General features: G+C 38.4%; 1 protein-coding gene across 2 annotated transcripts in view; it reads right to left on the bottom strand.

Moving 5' to 3' along the window:
• Positions 1-18,816, bottom strand: part of ldlrad3 (low density lipoprotein receptor class A domain containing 3) — a 119,776-nt gene that overhangs the window by 40,122 nt on the left and 60,838 nt on the right. For both annotated transcript variants that reach the window (XM_028450065.1, XM_028450064.1), the window contains exon 4: positions 17,790-17,924. In XM_028450065.1, the coding sequence (XP_028305866.1) occupies positions 17,790-17,924 (135 nt within the window). The remainder of the gene's footprint in view (positions 1-17,789; positions 17,925-18,816) is intronic.

Below are 18,816 nucleotides of genomic sequence, written 5' to 3'. Positions count from 1 at the left end.
TGGTGTTTTCTCCTTTTCCCTTCAATGGCTCTGCCACCCTCTTAATCCCTATCTACAACAGCTTCCCACTAGCCCTCCATCAGTCCCTCCCATGTGCTTTCCATTCCTCTCTTGCCACGTCATCTTCACACTCACATTTTGTTCATTTGTCATCCTATATTCTAGCACCTTGTCTTCCCAAACCAGCACCTCCCACACATCTCATCCTCACATACTCCAATGTGCAATCACTCTTTTTCTCTCTAGAGAACTCGGCTTTTCACTTCAGGCCACATCCCTTTTACATTTCCCTGATGGATACGCTGTGGCCAAATATATTCGTGATATTTTAAACACTTAAGCCACACAAACATCATCTAAACCGCCTTCTCAAACACACTTTGCATTCTATCACACCTCAGTAATTGCATAAATAAACGCCTTTACTCAAGCCATGTAAAAGGCAAATGCTTACTGTACTGGAGGGAAAAACATTTCCAGGAAATAGTCTAGCCTATTAGACTAAAAGCTAACTGACCGCTAATGGAGCACTCATGAATGTGTGTTCTTTGACCAGATGATGCTGCCACACAGCAATTGATGATGGATCTTTTACTGTCAGATGGACCAATAAATAAATAAATCCACTGAAAATATTATTCCACACTGTTGCTTGTGTTTGTAGTAAAAAGTCTTGCACAATTAAATAGCCAGCAAGTCAGATGGACACAACTGGTAACCCAAACAAATAGGAAAATAACCAGTCAGTTATTCTCTGTTAAACACCATTGACGTTCTCCACCTGGGATAGAGCTTTAATCGGACCAAAAAAAAGAAGACCCGACCTGGCCCGAGCCCGAAAGAACCCGACCTGATTGACCCGAATGCAGCACATATTGATCCGATGCAAGTTGCTTTAATGTCAGCTTTATTTACTGGTCCCTCGTTCTGTATACAACTATAAAGATGACAAGCAGCTTCATGTGCCACTGCTGACGGTACGTGCATCTTTCTTGTGTTAGTCGAATCACATCACCTGGCCATTTATTTACTGCGGTGTGCCCGAACCCGGCCCGAGCCTGTGGTATAACTATCGAGGTTAAGCCCAAACCGTACTCAGCCCATCAGGTTTGGCCAAAAACTTTAACCTGGGATATAATGCAACTAAAGCAGGGTAAACACATAAGGATTTTTCTAAATTTGAAGAGATATTTCCTTTGTTACAGACTCCAGACACGAAGACACAAAAAAATCAGGCATAGAAAAGCTTTGTTCGTACCGTGTGTGGTTGGCTTCGATAATCACAACACAACACACACAGACCTATTCTGTCCAACCACTGATCTTATTCCAGGAGAGAAATATTGCATGATCAAACGAGGTTAACAAGGTGATCTTATGCTGTGTTCCGAGCAACTCTGGGATTTTACGACCTCCTACTTGAAAAATTGACCTGGAACGCTTCCAGAAGTTGGAGCTCCCCTCGGTATCCCAGATCAATTAAGCAGAGTGCTTACTTTGTCAATTTAATACTCGATAAAGTCGAAGAAAAAATCAAATATTATCTGTTTGAAATATTTGGACGTGCTGCCGCTGAACTCAATAGAACTCGGGATCAGAATTTTCTACTCGGAAATGTAGAGTTTCGAGTTGCCTGGAATGCAACATTACGTGTTTCTTCTTGATTGGCTACATTCAGTTCCACGTCACAAATCACGGGGTCATGAGTCGGAAGTCGTCAGTTTTCCCCACACACGCAAAGAGTTTTGTGAGTGATGTAAATTTCGAATGAGTTCAGTATTTACGATTGTCGGCCCCGACTCATTTCAGAGTCGATTATCAGCACGCTCTTAACCCAGCTCAGACCACATGCAGGATAATCTTTTAAGACATAAATTAATCTGGCATTTGCTGTGCTTGGTTGGGAAGGGTGAAAATCATTATTTCAAAACATTTATTTTCATGTTTGTTTGACTGTTTGCTGTTTCACCCAGGCGGACAGGACCCGGAAGTTATGACGGGACCCGGGTGTGTGTGTGTGTGTGTGTGAGAGAAACGATAAGCACCCCTGCACTAAGAAATGTTAAGTGCTAACTAAATAGATTTATTTGTACAAATGTGTGTCTTATCAGAGTCTACCTAAACAAAACTTGAGAGCCCTGTACTACTATTACTACTACTACTACTATAACGTAGTAGGGAAAGATTATAAACGCTGATATTTTCACCACGTGTTTATAACCTAATGTGCACTTTACGCAAATAAGGAAAAGCAAAACAAAAGCATGTGGGGAAGCGCGCAAGGCTGTTACACTGCGCGCTCTATTTTGTGTTTCTTCACTATGGTAGTATGTTGGATATACATGACATGTTTGTGTGTAATTAATTTTCCCACAGGGTTTTTGGAGTTTTTCCTTGCCAAAGGAAGGTCTAATTAGAGGGGATGCTCCGGGACATTTATTATCCATTTGCTTAAGTCCAGCGAACATTGGTGCAAACTTTATTTACCAGTTTATCGTGTGCATGTCCCATAGAATTAAACCAGAGAAATTGCGCACGCTATTTTACTTTGCACCCGCAAATAAAACCCCTTTATAACACTACAGAGTACAGAGTATGTACACCTCGTTGTACATCTAACCTTCAAACACATACTCATTTGGCCATAATTGACAACTCTACTTAAGCTCCCACTATATGAATATAAACTTCAGATGGACACTGTACTAGTAAGAACTAATGTTCTGTATGAAGTTGCTGAAAAGTTTTTAAATAGATGTACAAAGTTCTTATTTGACGAAATAAAGGAAAAATACATGAAAAACACATTGCATCGGTAAAGTAACACATCTTAGGTGTAACTTCTGAATTTCATTACTACTCAGGAAATATATTAGACTTTTCTGCCTAAATTCAGATTGTAAAAAAATAAGCTGGGAATTTATAACAAAGAAGGATTAAGTTGTGAAAGTTATTCTAGGATTCAGAAGCTCGGAAAAAAAGGGAAAACTACTACAGTTATACACATTATTTCAAGGAACTCTGCTCCTCTTTTGCTGCGTGTGGACAGAGGGGCCAGCAAAGGGCAGGTCTTTTACACAAAGTGTCAGTGTAGCAGGGAAATACAGCAGTTGAGGCCGAGGTTGAAAGACTAAGGTAAATGTGAAGCTCACAGACGCATGAAATGGTGAGTTGTCTTTGTTTTTTCATTCCTTTTCAACACCTGGGGATTTTATTACAGTAGTTCAGACTCAGAACTGCAAACACAGATGAATGTATGTTAAAGAAAATTGAAACAATCCTCTTTTTCCTCACTTCTTTGTAGATGAACTGATCCTGCCTGTTTAATCAATACAATACAAAATATTGTGATTCCACTGCCACTTCATTGCGGCAAGTTTTAAAGCTTGCACATTTACATTGGTTCTGAAAACAAACTGCTCACGTACAACAATGGTTTTAATGCCCGAGAGTAATAACCCAGATTTTCTACTTTGCAAAGTACGATTTCCCATTGGATGGAAAATCTCTTGAACATATTTCCACATCCTCTTTTTTTAGAACCATCCCAAAGGTTCCTTAAATACATTTTGATCTACTTTCTAAACCAATTACTCATTGAAAAACATGACATTAGCTGCAGCATCAGTAAATTAGCAAACAAATATGTATGTATGTATTTATCTATACTGGTGGTAATGCTCACGTCTGTTGAAATGTTATCCCATGCTATTAACTCAACAAACACTATGTGAAAGTTTATTTCTAGCCATAAACCTGCTCCATCTGGCATTTCATTCTTAATCAATAATTAGGAAATAAAACTTCACTCTGACTCTTTACTTGGTCCCTTGTGTCCCACCATATATCCCTTACTCCATCCATTAGAGGATGTTGTTCAGTTGTTGTCTACAAATTGTCTGGTGCATTATGGCTTTACCTGCTAATCTGGAAGCTTCAACTGTAAACTTTGCTCCTTGTGGTTATTTATGGGTCTTTGTATGTCACTTTTCAGTCATCGTGACCATACAAAATTACTAAGATAATAGCAAACATTGTCTGATTATTTGTAATAAATATGTAAATGTATAAACATTAAGAATAACATTAAAATGATTCATCAATTAAACTGTTTAAACCGATAAAAAAAATGAGTAAATACAAATGATCTTAGTCGATGCATGGTTTAATTAGTGTTACCGGAAACGCTGTGTCTGATTTTCATGAAGTATTAGTGCCTTTACTTCTATTATTAAAGGGGACAAATTATGTAAAATCAGTTTTTTGCAGTCTTTTTGAACACAAATGAGGTAACATGAATGTCCACATGGCACAGAAAATATGAAATAAATCCATACAGTCGTTTGTTTGTGGTCTGTGTAAGTCTTACAACACAGAGAAAATTGCTCTGTTTCAAATTTTTAACATTTATGATGTCACAAATGAAATCAAGAAAGAAAATACCCTCCCCTCCGCTGGTATCTCCACCCCTAACCTGATGAAAACTTTTCCGAAAGTCCGCAATTGTATGTCTCGCGAGCAAAGGAGTGATAGCTAAAACTAAATACAGAACTTACCTGCTGCCGGTGCCGCGCCTCCACAGTGAACGTACACTGTAGTGTTAGCACTATTTGTTCATGCGGAGGTGTACTCCACTCTTGTGGTTCGGAGCATTGGCGAACCTGTTATATAGCTTCTTATTTCTGATCTGATGTGTTTGTGACACAATGCGATGCAGCGGTTGGAGAAAACAAATGATTATCACCTTAAATGCACTATTCATGTAGTTAGAAGAGCAGAGGAGGAAAAAGAGACTTAGCAGCTTAAGACTCCAGTGAGAGTTTGAATGGCTGCTGCTGCTGTGAGACCCTAAGCGCTGAGACGGACTCACTTAGTGTTTTACTGTAATGTGCAGTTTTTTGACTGAAAACAATGTGTGTGGATAGCAAAAAAAAAAATCGCTTTAGTGATCACTGATCACACGTACAAGAGCGAGACATGAAGTGAGTGAGCGTCTTTAGACACGCCCACTCATGAATATGCAAAAGTAGGCCCCAAAACGGCCCGATTTCAGAACTGCTTAGAAAGTGACTTTTCAGAGGCTAAAACTCTGGAAAACAGGCGAGTTTGGGAAAATAAACCTCAAATACTATGTTTTTGAGGATCTTAGAACAAATAGAGATGGGTGAAAAATAGCATAATATGTCCCCTTTAAACTGCTGCCTAATTACCTAAAGAATAATAAAGTAGTCAGTATAGTGTGGCCAAACTATCAACAAAAGATGACCGAAAGAAAAAAAGACAGCAAGCGTTTAAAGTGTGGGACCACTATATACTAAATAAAGACAACCCTATGGATGTGTTTCAGCTTCAGTGACGTGGACATTTACCAAGGAACGGTTCAGCTGTTTGGCTCCGAGGCATAAAGTCACATGTACTCTCTGTTATTTCAAGCATTTCACAACATAAGGTTTTATATGTTGATATATGAATAACAATAAAAAAAAGTACATAGAAAAAGGAAACTGTTGAAATTATTGATGAAATATTAAATTTAAAAATGTCAAATGTAAGATGTTTCTTTTATTTTCATTTTAATGTCAAATTGTATTTTTTTCATTGTTGAATATTGGTTAAAAAAAGTTGAGTTTTACCTCTAGTTAGAACATCATGAACGGTTTAGTGAAACACTATGGTTGTGTTTATTGAAGCAATGCAGTTTATTAGGCCTTTATTTAAAGCCATATGAAATAACTTTGTTGGATTGTTGTATGTTTAATAATTTTGTGCAATAAAAAAAGCTCATGCGGATTTCTGTATCACGTAAATTTGTTAGTTGTGGAACAAGATCAAGAATAATAAAGATTGCAAAATGTGTGATTATATGCTTAAAACATAATCAATTACTAAAAAAATTGTTTATTGCAGCCATAATAAACAATTTCTAACTAAATGAAAGGCTTTTGAGCCCAAACAGAGGGATAATTAATATTGTTTTTAGTCTTAATCTTAATTAAATCTGCTGTAATATAATATTATACAATAATATAACAAAACAATGACAAAAATACCCACTATTTTGTAACAGACCATGCCAGTGTTTTCCATGATGTTCTTCTTTTAAACAAAAGCTCAATATACTCAACAGTGGGTCTATTGTTTGAATTGAAGTTCCTCCACTTGTCTGTAGGTGGAGGTCGTCGCTTGACCACTATCGCCATGGCGACTGAATGAGGACAGGTTTTACGAGGGATGGGCTGTTAGTCAACGGGAGACTAAACAGTAACGGCTGAGTCGTCCTGATTCCAGGACGAGGATGAATCATTCAGAGTCTGGTCCCCAGTGTGAGGCCCTCTGTCGCAGCCATTGCCCAAGGCAGCAGGGCCCTGAAATCACTGAATGACAAACACTTAACCTTGATGAGTGGCATTGGAATGGGAATAAAAACACTTTAGTTTAATCCACATTGAAAGAGTTAAAGAGTATACTACTCTAGGTGTGATCCTCAGCCACAATGTTAGCTGGAAATCACAAATAAATAGTATATGCTGTAAAGTAGCCAAAAATGTTGCTATAATGGGTAGGAACCAAAAAGCTCTCTTCATCTAGTAATGTTCTCTAATCCTACCTCATATCAACTATTGCTTGGAAGTATGGGGCAATACCTATAGCAGTCATCTGCAAGGCTTATATAGACTTAAAGAAAAAAAAAAGGCCATTCGAAATTGTGCACAACGTATATAGGGACCATACCCACTCATTGTTCTTATTTTTTTTCATTACTTTATAATTATATTTATATTCTAACACTAAAACTTGATGACTTAATAAAAATGAAATTTGTCATTAATATATAAAGCCATAAATAACCAACGCCCTCTAAACATTCAACAAAAGTTTGCTAATAGAGAGGGAAGATAATACCTAAGGGGAGGGGCCTAATCTGAAGGTACAGTATGCTCGTACTACCCTGGAGAGTCAATATATCACACAAAAACGTGTCAACCTATGGAACAGTTCAGATTAAAACGTGAAGAGAGCTGCGAGTCTACAGAAATTAAAAACGACAAATTACATTAAACCATTGCTCTTTTTTAACTGTGGATAACCCTGTAACATATCATATATCATAAACACCAATATAATGTATGTATAAATGTATGTAGATTGTGATAATTCTGTTTGATGTCAAAATGTACATAAAGTAGAACTAAGTAACTTGCGCTTAGCGCTCCCCCTAATGGTCCCTTTTGGTTATGTCACTGTCGTAAACACTCCGCACCCCCCGCCGCCTGCCCCGCCCCACAGCTACATGCGCACCTTTGCTCTCCCAAGACGGTAGCAACCGATCACTGAAAAATCCTAATACAACAGTGACACTATCGGTGCTTTCACACATATAGTCCCACGTGACCATGTGAACAGTATGAGGAAGAGAGACAAGTAAAATAAATGAATGATGTGGGAGTAATACGGAAGGGAGTGTGGAAATGTGTGTGATGTGTTTGTTTGTGTGCTGACAAAGCGGCTCTGAAAATGGATGGATGGATAGTTAAGATAGATGGATGGATATTTGTGTGTGTGCTGCCTGATGGAGTGCTGGGTTGCGAGTGTGTGTGCATGCCTGCTGCACAACCACACACACTGTCGTTGCGGCGGCGTAACGACAATGTGTGTGTGATTGCTGTGTGTTGCTGCAGAGCTGTCACAGCATGGACTTGCTCCATTCCTCGGACAAAGGTCTTCGCTGCCATTATTTTGCTGGCCTCACCATGATATAAGTTTGAGAAAAGTTAATTTGTAGACAACCGTGTGCAGCCAAGGGGCTGGTCATAATCTAGCATTAGTTTGTATTGGGTTGCCGTAAAGTAGTACGTCTTGCCACCGGGTCGGAGGCAGGAAAAGTTACAAGCGCGGTTTTCTAGCCAGAGACAGCAGGGGGGCATGAAAGACCCCCAATCACCCCATAAACACTTGTATTACCCTCACAGGGACTATCAAAAGGATTTATTAACACCTATGTGCACAATAGAGCGTACACGAGCCTAGTTTTCCTCCTGCACAGCTCTGTTTCCAAGTTGGAGTTGGCATCACTGATGCAAGCTTACCTTCCAAAAGAAGATTTGGCCTTTTCCCACTTAGTCAGACTTGCCACCGATAAGTGAAAATCCATTTTCAAAGGACTCAGTGCACACCAGGCACGAGCATGTACGACGTCCTTATGTAAACATATCACCAGAATGATTGACAACTAGGAGGACCAATAGTTAAAATGATCCACCTGGAATTAGAAGCCAAAAAAACATTGCCCACTATACCTTTCAGTTGCTATTTGTACGTTATGATAATTGAATGGGGGGTAGGCACTATACGCGTCCTTGCTTCTGTCTACTCCTTTTGAGCTTACTTGTGTTTCTTGTGTTTTGTAAAAAATACTAATATATATTGCTCAAATAAATTACAGTAAACTAAACTAAAACACACTCACAAAAAATTGTATTTTTTTCCCTTCATGGGGAGATAAAACAAAATCTTTGAATTACGTAGAATCAACACCTGCCCAGTTCCACATCTCCCGCAGTAACACATCATCTTGCCAACTGCGTGGACCGTCTGAGACACTCTGCTTTGTGGACACACATGCCTGAGGCAGCACAGAACCTTAAAACTTTTGCAATGTTCCAGTCCATGGGTGGTGACATGTGCAACCTCCCTCATTTGTGTCTGTCAACTGGGCCTTGGCTCTGATAAACTGGCACCATTACATTCCACTCCCACACCTCAGTCTGCTGCCATTATATTCTCCCACACCGTTATTCAGCGCCCTCCCACTTGTTTCTCTTTCTGCCAGCTTTCTGTGTGCGAACGATGAAGGCCATGAATCGACCAAAGTCTCAGTGTCACACATATCTCTGATGGAATAATTGCACATGGATTACCATGTCACCTCAAAGCTGCTGGAGACGATATTTTTGTTAGCAGATAAAGACATACATAGTGTCTTTATTATCATAGATTTTTATTGATCTATGAGGCCTAAAGGTCTACTAAGATCATTTGTGTGGGAAAAAAAGATGTGAAAGGTTTGCCTATTCCTATTGTTTATTTTGCACTGACATTCCAACTACGCACAAAATAAAATGTTTAACTTTATCCCACTCATACATGAAATAATATTGGACATTGGCCTATAACTAACTGGGCTGCTGAAATAGTCAAATGAAATATGTTCTTGAATTAAAACACAAAGTGCATTGAAGTTCTTGAGCTTTATCACAGTGACTCTCCTCTCCTGTGGTTGTCTCCAAGCATTTTCTCTGCATTCATTGCCGCATGCACCATTTCTTCTGTGCGACATTATGTGGGAAAAGTGGCGGAAAGGGTTTATGAGTACCGAAAATGTCTTGGAAAAAATGTGCAGAAAAGGTATTGAAATTTGATGGCGAAGTGGCAGAAATGGGAGTAATGCAGCAAAAATGCATTAAAAGGAGCAAAATTGTGGCAAGGAAAAGTGATGAAAATAGGTTAAAATATGGCAAGTCTGATGGAGTTACAGAAAAAAGCAAAAATGGGCTCAAATTGTTACAATAAATACTTAATTTCTTGAAGGCATCTGGCAACCCCCTCCCAGTATCTCACACCCCCAAATGGGGTCCTGACCCCAAAGTTGAGAACCCCTGCCTTAGATGGATGCATATGTGTTTTTACTTGAAGCCTTAGCATCTTTGTTATTGGAGGTCCAAATCTGTAAGCAATCAACATGAAGATGTAGCTTCGTAATTCAAAAATAAAAGTTTTTGTTTTTTTGATTGTTATTTTAAACATAATGCTACTGAGGACTTCTTACAAAGCCTGAGGGGGACATAAGCAGTAGAAAGCTGCAGATTACTCTCTGTGGGAGGTGAGCATCCCTGGAGTTTAAAATGAGGGATTTGACTTCTCAGAGAGTGAGTAGAGCAGAAAGTTAAAACTGCTTATTGTATTGTCAGTAGGGATAGAGCCGGCTTGTACTCATTAAAGTGGAGCTCAAGAAGTGCATTGTTAAAGTACAATCATAAAGGACATTTAACAACAGTTAAATGTCAGTCTTCTCCTCTTAAGTCAGGATTCTTTTTTTATTTTTTTATAAACCAGCCAAGGTCAGGGATAATGTCAGCTGCTCGCAATTTGACAGTGTACTCGTGTAACTCACTGGTGTTGCGTGTCTGCTTGGCAAACTGTGTCTCATTCTGACCTTAAAGGTTTTAACAAGACTTGCAGGGTAGGGATTACTTTTTAAAGGGTCATTAAACAGATCTGTGTCCTCTACTTCACTGGACAATGTGAAGGATTTGATTGGTTGAGGAACTTCCAACAACAAAATATGCAAACCATTTCACACAATGAGGACTGTGTAAACAAAGACCAACCCCTCCCTCGGTGTGTATTTTCCTCCACGTAAAGCTGACAGAACAAACTCCTGAGGTAAAAAAAAATATTCTTATCGTTTACCATAAATAATATAGATGTTCAGTAGAAATGTGAAAGTGCTTTTCTTTCCTATAATATGTTTAATTTATTCAGAAAACCGTTTTTTTCAGGAAATTTACTTTGATCTCCAGACATGTTTCGACTGTCAACTGCCAGTCTTCTTCAGGGCCATCTGATGATCGCTTTGATGTGTTCTTGACTTCCGCGTAATAATTCCAGCAAGTTCTTTTTTTAATAATTTGTTAAGGTTTCATTTATGAAGACAACTGTTTTCAAGGAAATTTACTTTGATCTTCTCACATGTTTTGACTGTCAACTGCCTGCCTGGCAAATAAGTTGTTGAAATTACTCTGCTTTCCTCCTGAAATGGTATAGTACAAGACATGGCCGACAAAATCTTACACATTGTTTATGACCACGCAAATGTGAGGAGTGTTGTATTGTATTTTGAAGTAAATTATGTCACCAAGGAGAAGTCTGAGGTGTTAAAGCAGGAGTTCACACATCTAAACTGTGAAAACAGATCTCGCAGTTTTAAAGATTTACTGCATTCACCACATTTTATAGAATCTTTTGTTCTGGTGTATAACTCTGTGAATGGGTTTGGGTCCAGAATACATCAGGTATGAACCCAGCAGGCCTCTCAGATCTATGGACACAGGTCAGATAGTGGAGCCCAGAGTTCACAGTAAACATGGTGACATCCAATGTGAACACTTTTCAATCCAAGTTAAATGCTCTCGTTTTGCGCGTCATGCGCGTTTTTTTTCAAAATGTGGAGAGGGCGTTTCTTTTTTAAACATCGTCCACAATACCTTTAATGTTGTACTTTTAATCACATAAAATCATTGAATTGCCTTGTGTATGAAATGCGCGACACAAATAAATTAGCCTTACCTTGCGGTACATTGCATTGTCATGTAAATTATATGTAAATGACTTCCATGGTGGGCAGTAAATGTCAGTTGCTAAATCCATTTGGTTAGAATTAATTTAAATTGATGATATGCCCTTTCATTTAAGTAAAAGCTCCGGAGGTTGTGGGGTTTTCAATAAACATCAAAGGCAGCAGTTATTTTGTGTTTAGTTTATTCACTTTTTTGCGCTGAATTACAAATAAATGGAATTGTGAGAAGAGGATCAGTAGAAAAAAGGGTCATATGATGAGTATGTAGGACATTAGCATTAGAGCAGTTCACACTGTTTTTAAACATAAAAACAACATAGTAACCAAACAGTCCTTTGTAGTCGATGACTACACAAACCATAGTTTATCTTCAAAAACACACAAAGTCTTTGAAGCCATCCTATAATCCCCTGGCTCTTTCTTTTCACCTTCACATGCATCACTATACTTATTCTCTTTTTTACCAAAATGTGCAACACAGTGGTCGTTTTGTTTTTAGGTGTTGCTGGAATTACATTTTTCCACTGTAACCACACCAGTTGATATACTGCTGGCCTGGGTAATGAAATTATAATGAGAAATGTTAATGTGAGCATTTTAAATCATTTACTCTACTTATGATGCTCTGAGGGGAATCCTTTTAAACACTCCAGTTTCTTCATCAAAGTCATTGTGCTTTTTCAAAACTTAATTCTGCTGTGAATATCAGACAGTTATATTTGGAAGCTACCCAGTTATTTTGTACAGTCCAGTACGCAGAACAATTGCAGATTCACCGTGACGCTGTTCCTGATTGTGTGGTTCTGCATAAACGCATCCATGCACATGTTTCTTTGGATATGTTGAGTGGCTTTCTTGCTCTCAAACTACCCTACGGCGGTGGTTCAACGGCGATTCGTTGCAGAGGCAAACATGTGCACGCTCGCTAGTCTTTGTATCCTTTTGCTGCAAACCGACTGGAAGAAGTTGATGTAAAAATGAAGCCGTGCTTTACAAAACCAACTTTCATGTCATCTCTGTTTTCCTAAGTTCCACCGCTCTGCCTCAGGGCTGGACTGGAGATGGATGCTGCTCTCATCCTCTTCCCATGCTATTAAATCCCTGCCCTTTTCCCCGCCACTCCAAAATCACCTGCCTCCCTTTGCTCACCTCCATCCTCCTGAGCATTGCCATTCATTGTCTCCTGCGACTCAATTCTTGGCTCACTTTATTATGTTTATGTGGTGCACATTTCAATTTGGCTCCATGATATATAGCCACTGCAGTGGTTGCATCCCACTTCTCCAATCTCACAGGGCAAAGATTGCACCCATGCATTTATTGAAGGCTTTGCAGGGGCTGATATTTTACCAGCTTTCTGCTGTTATAAAATGTAATTACCTCTAAAGCAAAAAAAAATATATACACATAATGTATAGGCAGCTTTGTGATTTTATTTTGCTCCATACTATAAATAAAGACTGAAAGCATTTGGGGAAAGCTTTCAGAGAGTAGTGTTACTTCTGCAAAATAGTTTTGTCTGACACCTCAATGGTGGGATAGAGCAGTCAATAAACACTGTCATGAACCTTCAGAGGCTGCAATCGGACTTAAAACAGCTGTAAGATGTGAAAGATGGAAGAAGCATAATGAGACAGTGACAGGCACACTGTAATGTGAATGTGTGCATGTGTGTTCAATTCAGAAATGTAGAAACAAAGGCTATGTCTGAAATGGCTCAATGAGTATATAGTGTCTACTATATACTATAAGTATGGTTAGAATGATTAGGATGATACGTCCAAGTTTCCCAAGATGCATTTTGAACTTACAATGACGAAAGCCTGAAGCACACTGAGGCTAAATATCGCCTTTGATTCTCCACCTTTGAAAGTTCTGAAAGCATTTTGTGGTGGATGGTTAGCGTGGTAGGGAGAAGCTGTGTGGGATGTGGTTCAGGGAAGAAACAGTTGCTTATTAATCACAGGTGTAGCACATTGTGATTAATCACACCTGCTTTATATCCTGCAGGGGAGCTGCTGGAGAGGAGGACTGACAGCCTCAAGGAACAGGCTGTACACAGAGTACACCATCAGAGTGTGTGTGTGTGTGTGTGCGTGTGTGCGTGTGTGCGTGTGCGTGTGTGTGCGTGTGCGTGCGTGTGTGTGCGTGTGCGGGCAATAAAGCCTTTAAAACCCTCAAGCCAAGTGTGTTTCTGTCTCTGGAACCCCGACCTCATCAAAAGAACTTGGTACACATTTTAAGTGAGAAAGTGACCAAGTATCAACATGTGGTCATTTGATCCATAAAAGTCGCAGAAACAAGTTTCATACTGACAAAACTTCCTGTTAACTTCAAAAGAAAATACCTATTTAAAAAAGCTTTAAAAAACTAATGAAAGACAAGAAGAGATGCTTTTGTTTTGAAAAGGGGATGTTTGAGCTTTAGCTTGAAACCGGTCCCAGGACGATTTTACATTACGCTCACAGTGCATCATGGAGCGGTTGAGTATGACTAGTTTCCCCACCGTACACACATACAAAATGTCCCGATAAAGTATACATCCGGGTATTTCTCACATAACTCAATATTTCCACACCAATGTGAATGCACTACATATCGGTAAACATTTTCAGGTCAGACTTAGTATGAGTACTACATTAGTATCACATTTCAAACACAGCCAAACACTTGTGCTCTACACATTAAATACTGAAGTAAAATAAAATCAGAAGAAGCAAACAGCTAAGAAGTAGCTACTCATTTCTGTGCCAATTTGTGCCAATTTACTGTCTGCCCATAGCCAGAACTGGATTGGTTATTGTTTACTTGTCTTCTAAGAAAATGGAGTGCATTTGATATTGATATCAATCAATATTGCTGCCTTACAACACTCAGGCTTCTATTTAAGGCTGGGTTGTGTAATTCTTTGCGGTTTGGACGGAAGATGTGTTCTCTCTAAAGGAGAGGAACGGTACCATTGCACTCACTTCCTTCACGTGGATCAAACTCCCTCGTAATTTGATTATTATGTTATTTTCTAAACAAAAAAAATCAATGAAAGGATGATTGAAGTAATTAATGAACACGCTGAATGATTCTTGTGGTACTACAGTCCACCTCACAGAGTATTATTTACAGTATTATCATATTTCAAATGATAGAAATTAATAAAAAAAAAAAAAAAAACAGCAAAAGTTTTTTCTTAATATCTCAGATGTAGCAGTTAGAGGGGGGATTAATACTGATTGCCTGTAGTTTTCAGGGTACTACAGAGATTTTTGAACAAGTTATCACTTCCGCCAAAGAGCAATATTGTCACCTTCATTTATTTGTTTGTCTGCTAGTAGGATTATACATTTCAACCAAAGATACACCTTAAACTACGGAAGATTCTACTCACTTTTGGAGGGAATCCGCATCAATGTGTTGATTCTAGATCAGTTTAAAAAATGGAAAATCCCTATCACTAATTATTGGCGATAGACCAATAAATTAAAACCTATCTGTAATCATTGGCAAAATTAAGAAAATTCAAATCTCCATTCTTAATTGACCGATCTTTATTCAATTTGTCTCAGTTATGTAGATTTGGTTCCTTAATCACAAAGTTTCCTCCATATCAGGTCCAGTTTGCACATTTCATTGCAATTTTTGTTAAAAAATGGGGGTGCCCATACATATTGATCTACTGTAATGATATTAATGGGGATAGAAATTTCTTATAAGCATTTAAAGTGTGAACGATCATGATAACATGATCCCCTGCAACCTTTTAGAGGTAAAAGTAGGAAGAGATGACGAGACAACATGATATTGGTTTTGTTGTTGACATTTCTGATAAAGAAAATAACTCTGTAGTATGTTCTCTGTGTTCCACTGAGCACAACGAGGTGTATAATGTACTTATGACACCTTTTGATCACTAGATATCAATGTGAGAAAATGGAATCTGTGAATATCTTTCTAACTTAACGTAACTCAGGTGCACGACCCAGTAGCTAATGATCTACGACACCAACTGGTCCGAGGGCGAGGTGGGTTTCATTTGGGTTCATTTATGTAGGAATGTTGACTTAAGCAGGAACGATAGTCTGCTCTTCACGCCTGCAGCCGTTGTGCGTAAGGCTGACAGGTAACACATGCCTGTCAGACGTGAGAGTGAGCGCTACACCAGTGGTTCTCGAACTTTTTTGGCTGAAGTACCCCCTTTCTTTTATTTCTGAATCCACGTACCCCCTTTGTCCGACTACAACATTTGACTTAGAAAACTATTTAAAAACAACTATAGAGCATAATGATGGAATGAATGATGTGAACATTTTAAAGAAAATCATTTTGTAAATAAGTTAAAAGAAACAGTATTTAGTGCAGCTGTTCCCACCCTTTCTTGTATCGTGACCCCAATTTGATATCAAAAATTTCTGGAGACCCCAAAGACATTTTTTTTTTTTAGAATTTGTTTTTGATCTTTTTTTTTTTTTTTTCCTTTTGTTTAACTGCATTTTAGCTGAACTAGATTTATATTTCACAGGGTGAAAGTAAAGAAATACAGTCGTTTAAGATTGTGCGTTGTTTTAATTTAAAAAAAGAATAAGAATTTCAAATTTTCAAAAATCTGTTTGAATTTTTTAGAAATTTCAGGCGATCCCATTTCCACTCCAAGCATCCCCACATGGGGTCCTGTCCCCAAGGTTGAAACAATGATTTAGCAGCTCCTGAATAAATGTATTCCTATAGCTTTTATCATTTCTGGTCCTCTCACGCCTGGGGTGAGACCAGGACTGACACAATTTTCCACTCTCTCTCTCTCAAGTACCCCCTGTAATGCCATCACGTACCCCCATTTGAGAAACACTTATCTACACAGTAAAATTGGAATTTTGTTACTGTACGTGTTAAGAAATATTATTCTAAATCTGTGAAATGGGAGCAAAAAGCTAATTTGAGCACAAAGATCATAGATACTGTATAAGGGCCACAGTGTGTGGTTCTGCATTGATTTTAAAATCTTGTATTTAAAGATAGATCCCCTCCTTTCTTCCTCTCAATAAAATAAACATGTTAAGGAGGTACAAAATTGACTCGTATATTAATTTTTATTGATGAAACTAACTGAAACAAGGTAAGAAAACATTATTATTATTATATTTTTAATTTCAGAGTGATTTTAGCTGCCAAAAAAAACATTATGTTTAAGTTTTACCTTTTAAAGCTTCCCTTTATTAGTGTGTGCAGATATTTTTCGGAGCTAATGAAAAGCCTTGTCCTCCTTTGTGGACGTACAGTTCTATAAAGACTGATAACTGACAGTGGTCCATGTTGACTAGAGGAGGATGTACATCCACGTTGGCCTGTTTGCCCTATTGTTGACAGGAGCTGTCCATCGAGCCAAGAGAATAGAAACAGCTTTGCAAAACAGCTGCCAGTGAACGAGTCGCTCAATGTAGGAAGGCATCAGATTTAATCATCAGTGCAAGTCAGCTCAGTGTCGTCAAACATTAGACCTTTTCAGCGCTAAATCAAAGTAGCAGACCAAGTTCATTTAAGTCAAAAGAGATCACATTAGATAATGTCTTATATTATATATATGTACTGTATATACTGAAGTTGAAGCAGTTTTTTGTGATGCTTTCTGAAAAACATCCAATAAATAAAGTGATTATCAGATCAGCTACAAACTTTCCACCTGCTGTGAAGATCAGGGTCAAATAATTCAGACACATTCTGTCTCAGAGAATTGAGCAAACAACAAAAAAATGAAACAACAGCATTTATTGCATTTTGCCGCCAAAGAACTGCCTCGACTTGTTCATAAAGGTAATAATCTCCCTTACAAGGCATGATAAAGAGTAATTACAGAGTACAAGTCTGCCATCGAAATGTTTACCATTCCTAGGAGAAGCTAGAAAACATTATAGGCTTATAACATTCATATAGTGTAGGCGCCAAGTGCCTACGTTGAGAAGCAATGATGTGGTGTTAAGTAGAGCTGTGAATCAATCAATTCTGGTTTCCCAAATCGATTCAATTCACGATTTAATTAGATTTTTGATTCAGTCAAAGTGCCCATTTGACTTGTAATATGGAAGAAATTCTCAGAGATTTAATGCTAAATAGTAGAAAGTGTTGTTCATGTTTACATTAAGAATTGAGCCCACAGCACTACACAATGCATTACACACGGTAGAAAAGACGTATCAAATGATTGATTTTAGGATCTTATGAATCCATAATGGGCTATTGAAAGCTATTGAAATCCAATATTTCTTTTAAAACCTGTATATTTACTTCCTTAAAATTAAATAGGGCGGTCTCAACAACGTCTTTACGTGAACTTATTAGTGCCGCAACCTTAGTCAATTCCCCACAGCAGGTGAGGAAACAGGGCCACCAAAGGATTTGGGGAAGCACCTGGTTTATTTCAGATCTTAGTGAATGTGTGTAGTCTTACCTGCTGTGGTCAGGCACAGCTCCTCATCGCTGTTGTCCTGACAGTTGTCCTGACCATTGCACAAGAAACTTCGGTCCACGCAGCGGCCGTTTCGACACTTGAAGCGAGCCTCAGAACACACCAGAGGGTTCCCTGCTGTGGTAGCACAGCACAAAAGTACGTATATGATCACAATGTTTTATCAAATGGTATTGCATTATTTAATACACTGCTGTTAGTTATTAGGTTTTTAATTTGATTGTACTATTTTATCCTCCTATCACTCCTGTCCTTGGGGTCAATTTGATCCCATTCAATGTTTATCATTCAACAAATAATAGTTGACTTTTTTTTTTTTTGCATCAAATTTCATGACTTTTCCTAATTTGATAGGTGGTAGATACATTAACAAAGCGAGCGCCACATTTTTAAGAAGTTAGAAATTAAACACTGACTTAATACACAATAATAAAAAAAAGAAGTTAATGGTAATGACTCTCGTGCTCCAGTTTTTTAGTTGTTCTGCCTCTAATAAATGCTGCATAATTATCTTATAAGTGGATACGGCCAGTGGTGAGGCAGCGCATAGTACGACTGGGAGCCTGAAGCGAAGCGCCATTTAAATGGGTAGAGATTAGCGTTGTGAGTGGAGGCCCTGCAGGGGAGCAACACAGCCTCTGACAATAGTGAGTGATTGGCACGAATCGCATTACCCACGGGGAGAGCTGTGAAGAGGTTATCCGAGAACAAACTGTGTTCCTATTGATATGGAACTGGTAGTCCCTCAGTTCACAACCAAATAAGAGGGTAATCTTTGTGGTGCTGTGGATGTGGCTCAGCTATTTGCCTGTTTATGCGCAATGCAGACAGTCTCATGGCAAATGGCATTAGAATTTAAGGCAACGCTATTGTTAGCTAGTCTTTCAGGATGAAACATTAATAGAATGTCACCAGAAACGAGTCAAGTTTCTCCTTCCATGTCACATAGATGGGAAAACTTGATTTTTAGGCATATAATTTATTACAAATTCTAATCATTTGTATAATT

This window comes from Gouania willdenowi, chromosome 6 (genome assembly GCF_900634775.1).
Source record: "Gouania willdenowi chromosome 6, fGouWil2.1, whole genome shotgun sequence".
NCBI lineage: Eukaryota > Metazoa > Chordata > Actinopteri > Blenniiformes > Gobiesocidae > Gouania > Gouania willdenowi.
Note: the sequence above shows the minus strand (reverse complement) of the source record. Positions and strands in the feature narration are given on the sequence as shown.